Source organism: Panthera pardus, unplaced genomic scaffold, assembly GCF_024362965.1.
Source record: "Panthera pardus isolate Hobbes unplaced genomic scaffold, ASM2436296v1 HiC_scaffold_1, whole genome shotgun sequence".
NCBI classification, from domain to species: Eukaryota; Metazoa; Chordata; class Mammalia; order Carnivora; family Felidae; genus Panthera; species Panthera pardus.
The window spans coordinates 4509958-4519538 of NW_026526654.1; the positions used below are offsets into that span (position 1 = coordinate 4509958).

The 9581-nt window shown below is 33.4% G+C and overlaps 1 protein-coding gene across 5 annotated transcripts in view; it reads left to right on the forward strand.

The window, feature by feature from the left end:
* LOC109259553 (butyrophilin subfamily 1 member A1-like) overlaps positions 1-7864 on the forward strand; it is a 73977-nt gene extending 66113 nt beyond the window's left edge. For 2 of the 5 annotated variants that reach the window (XM_019437155.2, XM_019437156.2), the window contains 4 exons: positions 4175-4195; positions 4273-4299; positions 4444-4470; positions 6014-6634. In XM_019437155.2, the coding sequence (XP_019292700.2) occupies positions 4175-4195; positions 4273-4299; positions 4444-4470; positions 6014-6585 (647 nt within the window). In that variant the 3' untranslated portion in view covers positions 6586-6634. Of the gene's footprint in view, positions 1-4174; positions 4196-4272; positions 4300-4443; positions 4471-6013; positions 6635-6909 lie in introns of those variants that run through there. The other 3 variants (XM_019437158.2, XM_019437161.2, XM_019437162.2) reach the window with 2 other exon arrangements.
* Positions 7865-9581: the final 1717 nt, after the last annotated feature.

The following is a 9581-nucleotide window of genomic DNA, read 5'->3' on the forward strand; positions in this document are numbered from 1 at the left end:
CAGACTCTGGGTCTCCCTCTCTGCCCCTCCCCTGCTCATGCTCTGTCTCTCAAAAAAAAATAATTAAAAAAAATTAAAAATAAATCAGTTAATTATGCTATAGAATAGTATTTATTTTCATTAAAATGTTACTGTTAATCTCGAAAAGAATAGAGGACATTATGAAAAACATGCATTAGATTATTCCTTTCACTATTGTGGGGTAAAACTATTCTGCATATTTAGATAATGAGAAGATGGCAAGATATTTTAAAGGGATTATAGATGGGTAATAGACACCTAATGGGTCCCTTTTTCTTTCCTTGACTTTTTTAAAATAAATTGATACATATCATTTTTGTAACAAATTATGTTTATAATTAAACACAAAGAATATAACCCTTGTGAAAATGAGCACAAATACCTCGGATGGCCCTTCTTCTCTTAAAGCACCTTGATTTTGGAATGGTGCTTCAATTGTCAGGCAGCTTGTTAATGCCTCTGTGGGTGAAGAAACTGGGTCTTATTCATCACAATGAAAATAGTGCTTTGTCTAAAAAAGAGTCTCAGGAAAAAATGTGCTGGATAAGTAGAAAATTTTTGCAGTTAAATTAGGAATATCATGAATAAAAAGTAATAAATGCTACTTGTGGACATGTCAGATAAGTTAAATACCAGATGCTGAATGCAGATTTTTTTTTTTCACGTTAGCTCATTTATCCATCACATTGTAAATAACAGTATCAACCTAATTTATGGTACTTTCTTGATATCACACAGATCACACTTGGGAGAGATATAATTTGGTTATATTTGGAAAAAGCTCTGTTCATATTTTGAACCAACTCTAGCTGGCCACCATGAGACTCTAGTTTAAAATTTTATTATCTATTCACATAAGTGCAGTTTCTAACTGCATGACAATTTGTGTTTCATAAATTTTTATATTACTTACAACTCTATGCCCTATCTTTGAATATCAATTTCTTCCTTAATTTACATGACTGTGATTTCTGTGGTAGTGCCTATATTTTTGTGCTTACATATGTAGCACAAAAACAGACAAAAAGATTAAATGATAAATCATGATTATATTATAGTGAAATGATAAATAATTATTATAATTTTCTTAGAAGAATGATTTATTGTCTGGATTATAAAATAAAATCACCATTTTGATTCTGAATGCATGATGCACCCACATATTGATAGTAGACTTTATTTAAAATAAATTACCTTGGGGGTTATTGGGTGGCTCAGTCAGTTGAGCATCTGACTCTTGATTTCAGTTCAGTTCATGATTTCACAGTTCGTGCATTTGAGCCCCACACTGAGCCCTATGTCAGGCTCTGTACCATTAGTGTGGAGACTGCTTGAGATTTTCTCTCACCCTTCCTCTCTGCCCCTCTGCTGCTTGCACATGCTTTCTCTCTCTCTCTTTAAAAATAAATAAGTAAAATTTAAAAAATTTAAAAAAAAACTTTTTTTTCCTAGTAAATGCAAAACTTTTGCAAAGGAAAAAAAATCTATTGATAACTGGATGCTAAATATTCTTAAGTCACATATCAATTTCAGGTACATATTGAACACTATATTGAACACATATTAAACATTATATCTGGCAAAGCTCATATCCCTAAGAATTCTGTTTTTTTTTTTTTTTTAATGTGATACATTTCTATTTGGAATATATTGACCACACTATAACCTGGTAACGTTCACATCAATATCACATCACATAATTATCATTTATTTTTTGTGGTCAGGATATTTAAAATCTAGTCTCTTAGCAACTTTGAAACAGCTCTTTAAAACCAAAATAAAATAAAATAAAATAATTAAATTAAATTAAACTGTGCTTTTTTTTTATCTTTCTCATTGAGATATAATTGACAAATTACATTGTGTAAGTTTACGGTATACAACGTGTTGATTCCATACATTTATATATTGCAATATAATTATCACCAAGGCATTAACTAACAACTCCATAATGTTGCATAATTATGATTTATTTACTGAGTAAGAAAAATCAAGATCTATCTTCTTAACAATTTTGATTTTTCTAATACTGTGTATTTGACAATAATTATTATGCTGTACAACAGATCTCAAAAACTTATTCATTTCCAGTTTTAAGTTTATACCCTTGGGCAAAATCTCTTAAATTCCCTCTACCTCCAGCCTCTGGTAATCATTATTCTATTCTCTGTTTCTATGACTTCAGGTTGTTTTTTTTTTTTAATTCCATATATAAGTGATATCGCACAGTATTTTTCTTTCTCTTTCTGACTTACTTAATTTAGCATAATGCCATCGCAATTCACTTTCATTCATGTGGTTACAACTGGCATTTACTTCTTTTCCGTGGATAAATAATAAACAGTGACAATAATAATAATAATAATATACATAGTGATGTTGACCATCTTTTTATGTACCTGTTGTTCTTTTGGCTATTTGTATGTCTTCTGTGGGAAAATGTCTGCTCATTCCCTTTGTCCATTTTTTAAAATCATATTGTTTGCTTTTTGCTATTGAGTCGTATATGTTTTTATATGGTTTCTACATTAACTCTTTCCTCTTGATTTGCAAATATTGTCTCGCTTTCTGATTGCTGCCTTTTCATTTTGTTGATTTTTCTCACAGTTCTGGAAGCTGGGAAATCCAAGTACAGGGCACCAGCAAATCTGGTGTCTGAGAGTCCACTTCCTTGTTTGCAGATGGCCGTGTTCTCACTGTTCTCTCACAAGGCAGAAGATGAGAGCAAGAACAAGTGTTCTTGGCTCTTCTTATGAGGGCACTAATCCTATTCATGAGGGCTCCACTGTAAAGACCTAATTACTTTCCAAAGCCCCAACTTTCTAATATTATTACACTGTGTTTAAAAGCATATGAATTTTGTAGAAATAAATTCCATCCATAAACATGACATTACAGGCACGGTAGCCAAAAATCTTGTTGTTGACATATTTTTAAAAAATAAAACCTAGCAAACAGGTTACAGAATTTTCTACTTTTTAAATCGCCAGGAAATACCTAAATACTATAACCTTATGGCACTTCACCATGAAAAAGACATGTGACAGCATATATTGCCCCTACCTCCACCAGCATGCCCAACAACTCATGCAAAGGAAGATAATAAATAGTGGTGAAAGAAAGTAGAAAGAGAGGAAATGAACAGAAAATAAATAGGGTTAAAAGCCAAAGAAAGGAAGGGCATGGAGCCCTATACCATTGGTGAAGCTGGAATCTTGTAGTTACTCTGATGTGTCAGGACAGAGAGTTGTAATGCCATTTGTGGGTGGGTGTATCTCATTGTCCTTCTGACATCTGTGCATATGTGTGTATGGGAGTATTTTTCTGTGTGTGTGTATGTGTGTGTGTGTGTTTATATATTTTATATGTTACTGCACCTGTGGATTAAACTGGGTACAGTTTTCTATCCCATAAAAATCACACATAAAAAATGAAAAAATTCATAGTATACTGAAATTCTTTCTTAATATGTTAGGACTAAATTACATTTTCAAAACAAACATTATAGCTGAACTAACTGCATTTAGTTTTTAATTCTTAAGGTGCGGAGAAAAAGAAATTATATCCAAACTCACTGGTGTTTTCAATGCTAATTTCTTAAATTTATACTTTTTTTTTTGTTCTTTTGATGAGGGCAGTCTGTCCATAGGCTTAATACAAACACCTGGGAGAGGCTATTTCTTGTCAAAATTTTGCATTATGATCCTTTGAATTACGATAAAGCAAAGGCAGCCGAAGACTCTAAATACCTATTTTCCAAATATATAACTTGAATTCAATCTCTCTCTTTCTCTCTCTCTCTCTTTCTCTTTCTTCTTCCCAAGCAATTTACATGTGCAAAGATTAGAAAGAGAGTCTAGTTGGGGCACCTGGGTGGCTTAGTCCACTAAGCATCCAACTTTGGCTCAGGTCATGATCTCATGGTTCATGAGTCCTAGCTCCACATTGGGCTCTGTGCTGACAGCTCAGAGCTCAGAGCCTGAAGCCTACTTCTGATTCTGTGTCTCCCCCTCTCTCTATTCTCCTTCCCCACTCATGCTCTGTCTCTCCCTCTCTCTCAAAAATAAATAAACACTAAAAAATTTAGAAAGAGAGTCTAGTTAATGAGTCCTGACCAAATTCTCACAAGACTTGTCACTGTTTTGCATTTCAGGAAAGCTTCATGAAGAACTTGGTAAGTAATATTTCTCTGTGAGGATAGACATGTAAATATATTTCAAAACAAACTCTTACTCTATCTCATTCTTTCAGAAAGGATAAAATTCTTGGGAGAAGAAGGTGAGTAATGAAAATGACCATCTCTAGCCCTGACTCATGCACTTGCCTTTTGACCACTCATCCTTTTCTTGTTTTATTCATTGGTAAACCTTGGTTACAAAACTATACTCTTTTTCTTTTCTTTTCTTTTTTTTTTAATTTTAGGGTTGAAATATGCTCGACGCTATGCAGGTAACTAGAGACTGAAGTATTTGGATATTGGTTCTTATTTTTAGCCAGTACACTGGGCCACCAGACAAGGGGTCTCACAAACTCACACCAAACATATGCGCACGCACACACACACACACACACACACACACACACATCCCTTTTTTTTCTCCAAAATTTCCACTTTGTAATGCTTATTATTGAGTATGTTATAGCTATAGCTCCTTATATATCACAAATGGTCCTGCTTCTGAGGTTCAGTGATGGATGGAAGCAGAACATTAGAGCCCAAAATGATATCATCTAACATGCTTTTCAGAACCAGAAATTCATTGGGGAATGTCTCTAGGGTGTAGCTGACAGGGAATGGGGTAAGGGCAGGCTGCCTTCTTACTATGTTAGGATGGAGGCTACTGACACAATGCTACTAATTTCCAAGGAACCAAAATTTGTGGCCCTTCATTTAATTTGTCAAATTGAAAAACCAGAAGTTTTGACATCTAACAAATTGCCAAATGTATGACCTCTGTTTAATATTAGGAACAACAATTTGTGTTATATTTTCTAACTTTGTATTAATGATTTCAAAGTATTTTCATTTGATTCACACAAATACACTGTGAGGAAAAAATGCCAGGTATTTATTAATATACAGTTATATATATATATATTTATATATATATATATATATATAATGAATATTATTAGGAGATTTCTCCAGTTTATATGACTAATTTACATAATATTTACTTTCATGAGACAACTTTAGAGGCACTCTTACCAATTGAATTAAGTATAGTCTAGATATCAGATATTGCTTTGGAAAAATACCCATGAGCAACTAAGCTGCAATGGCTTTAAGTGCATACAATCTTATATTTACAGTGCTAACTAAGACTAAGAGTCTTTAGTTATTTTTAATATTGCATTAATACTAATGGAATTTTCTTTGTGGTTACACTAATACAAGTAGAATTTAGTTTTACTTATAACTATGATCACTTAATTAATAGGAGAAATACAGTGTACATTAACAGAATCCTGTGTAATTAGGTAAATATCTGAATCAAGTTTAGTTTTGCTTTGTGTGTTTATATACTTAGCATACAACCCTTTAAAAATTATTTTTGTATCCATGTATCTGAATTTTGCACCTATATGAAAGCAGTTTTAGGAAAATTAATTGAATAAATCTAGATAAATTTCATTTGATGATTTATAACAATTTTAAACTGTCAAAACATTGAGAATCAATGTAAATATTTATAATTGTCTTCAGTTAATTCACAAATTGAATCAGGTAAGTCTGGACTTGAAGCTAAACATTGATGGATATTAGTAATCATTGTTGGACAAACTTCTCTAAGTATTTGTTGTCTCAACTACAAAATGAAAATATTTCTTCATTTCATGTTTTGTTTTGAAAATTGAATATTTATAAATGTGCTTCATGTACCAGTAAGCAGAAAAAGTTCCTAGATAAAGGAAGGACTCTTGTATATTGCATTAATTACTGTTGAATATTATTGATCATAGCCAAGACTGACAACATGTTCTTCTATAGAAAATGTTACCCTGGATCCAGACACAGCTAACCCATATCTCCAAATTACTGATGACAACAAAAGTGTGAAAGGAGGTGATACCTTTCAGGAACTACCCAAAAGAAAACAGCGGTTTGATAACCTGGTCTGTGTATTAGGTCAGCAAATTTTTTCCAAAGGTAAACACTACTGGGAAGTGAGTGTGAAAAATAAAATAAAATGGACTTTAGGCATTTGTAAGGATTCTGTCTGCAGACGGGGAGAAATCATGGTGTCCTCTGAGACTGGGTTCTGGACAATAGGCTTGAATAGAAACAATGACTATCAAGCTCTTTTAAACCCACAGAAAACACTCCACCTCGAGGAATCTCCTGAGACTATTGGTATCTTCCTGGACTATGAGGCTGGAAGAGTGTCGTTTTATAATGTGACCAATCTTTCTCACATCTACACCTATAGAAACTGCTTCACAGATTCTCTGAGGCCATACTTTTATCCTGGCCCCCTCTACAATGGTCAAAATGAACACCCTCTCACCATCCTGCCCTTAGGTCATATTAGAAAAGCCATAGGAAGAAGACATTCTATGTGACTGAGCAAAAATTGCCCTATTTTGAATCTGCTGAAACTAGAGATTTTTATGAAGTTTGTAAATATTCTAATATATTTATATTATATTATATTATATTATATTATATTATATAATTATATATGTATATTACAATATTTACAAACTTCATAAAAATCCCTAGTTTCAGCAGGGAAATTTTTATTTATAAATAAATAAAAATAAATATATAAATATTTAAATAAAACAAAAATGTTTTATTTTAGAATGATGGACTTCTCCCTTCAAATAAATCTAAAATCTAAAAATCATTTTGATGCCATAATTTATAACTTTTTATCATTTCAGTTCCTAATATATCTTTTGTTAATGGACAAGAATTGAGTTAAACTACATGATGTAGAACTTACTTGATGACTATTCAAGGCCACAGAACTAAATACAAAACCCAAAAGAAGCATCTACTTGTGCAAGTGATGAAGGAAAGTTAATTCCCAGTTGACCCTCATGGGTATGGTCTCTCCTTCATTCATGTTTTGAGATGGAAGAAGACATGGACTCTGCTCCACATCATCAGGAAATTGGCTGGAGCCCATACCTTATTGACTTTGCCCAAACCTAGAGGAGTATGATGGCTTTGACAAGGGAGTTCTAAACCCAGACTATGTAATATTCACTACAAAAAAAAATCTTCAAGTGAATATGTCTTCCAACTACTCATTTCTTTACTTTTTTACCTCCATTCTTTTTTGAAGTTTAAATGTACACAATCTCCAACTTAATTTAATATAATTGTATCATTTATTCATCTACTTAACAAATGCTTATTAGGTACTGTATATATGTTTTGTAGGTATCTGTAATCTAAAACACCTTAGATTGATTATCTGTAACTGTAACTGTGTATCTGGTACTGCTAATAAACAGGCAAACACTGATAAATTGTTACTAATTTCAAATGTTGTGTGGGAAAGGCTAAAGGTATCCAGATACAGAACAATAGTGAGTGGGTTCACTTCAGTCTACTCATCAGGAAAACTCTCACTGAGAAAGGGATCTATAGAATATGGAATTTCCCACATGCATAGCTGTAAATTATTACAATCAAGACAACATGCAAAATGCAGAAAGACTGGGTCTGGGTGAGAAAGTAGAAGAAGACCTATGGGGCTCAGACAGAATGGTTTTAAATTAGGCTGCAGACTAAGTAGCTTAAGTAACCAGACAGGAGGAGCTGCCATGGATTTTCTTCATGCACCAGCAGGCCATTTGGTGTTATTATAATAAAATATATAATATATAAGTAAGGAAATGTTAAAATAAAATTTTTGAGAAAAATTAACTTATTAATTAATCAGTTAATAAACAAATAATAAATGAACTGTTCTAAATCAATGCTGAACCTATTGTCATTAAGTTATTTCAAGAGATGTGACCTAAATATGATTAAGTGGATCTAACAGCTCACATTCATGGAATATTTCATAAGGTCAAGAGAGAACATGGATAATTTAGGAGAGAACTGTAGGTGTATTCTGAGGTGCTGTCCCCGAAAATTAAGAGCTGGTATGGTTGCCTGCCCCTCACTTAAAACATGTGGGAAAAAATTAAGAAGATAGTCTGTCTCATGAAATCTAAAGAACACAATGGACCTATGTTTGCCTTCTGTCTTGAATATTGATACTGAGAGAAGGGCCAGTAGCTACTCTGTATCATAATGGAGCAGTGCTGCATTGTATGATCTGTGCAATTAGAGCTTTTCTGGGGGAAGATCTCATGTCTCCTGAAGGATAGAATATGGTTCATGAGAAAGAATCCCTCTGGGATGCTGCCTGAAAAAGTGAATACATATTAGTGTATTAGTGGAAATCACATTGTGTATCACAAGATGCCTGGTGGCTGAGAACAGAATCTTGACAAGCCAAAATACAGACATATTTCACCTTCCTCACGTTAACAGCAGAAAAAAAGTCCTCAGATATTTGGGGGCCTTTGAAGAACTAAACAGGGAAAAATGAGCTTGAAATGATTTCTATATATAGCTCATTACAACAATGATCAAGTAAAAAAATCTCACTCTTGTTATAAGATTAATAATAATAATAATAATAATAAATGTAGCTCACTTCAATAATAATTAAGTAAAAATGTTCTGACTCCTGTTACCTTTAAAACCCTCTCATTCCAAAACTCCACAATTCCCTACAATGCATGTTTTCCCTTACTTCAGTGAGTAATATACCCAACTCATCCAATTACAGGTGTTTTCCTGGTAACCTTTACCTAGAGGACATTGATAAATGTTAAGGAAAAAGACATCTATAATATTGAGGCATATTTCTACCAACATTAAACTCTCCTGTAGAATAAGATTTAGAAAATGGTGAGCTCTTTATAGATTTTGGATACTAGCCCTTTGTCCGATATGTCATTTGCAAATATCTTTTCCCATTCCGTTGGTTGCCTTTTAGTTTTGTTGGTTGTTTCCTTTGCTGTGCATAAGCTTTTTATCTTCATAAGGTCCCAGTAATTCATTTTTGCTCTTAATTCCCTTGCCTTTGGGGATGTGTCGAGTAAGAGATTGCTACGGCTGAGGTCAGAGAGGTCTTTTCCTGCTTTCTCCTCTAGGGTTTTGATGGTTTCCTGTCTCACATTCAGGTCCTTTATCCATTTTGAGTTTATTTTTGTGGATGGTGTGAGAAAGTGGTCTAGTTTCAACCTTCTGCATCTTGCTGTCCAGTTCTCCCAGCACCATTTGTTAAAGAGACTGTCTTTTTTCCATTGGATGTTCTTTCCTGCTTTGTCAAAGATGAGTTGGCCATACGTTTGTGGGTCTAGTTCTGGGGTTTCTATTCTATTCCATTGGTCTATGTGTCTGTTTTTGTGCCCATACCATGCTGTCTTGATGATGACAGCTTTGTAGTAGAGGCTAAAGTCTGGGATTGTGATGCCTCCTGCTTTGGTCTTCTTCTTCTAAATTACTTTGGCTATTCGGGGTCTTTTGTGGTTCCATATGAATT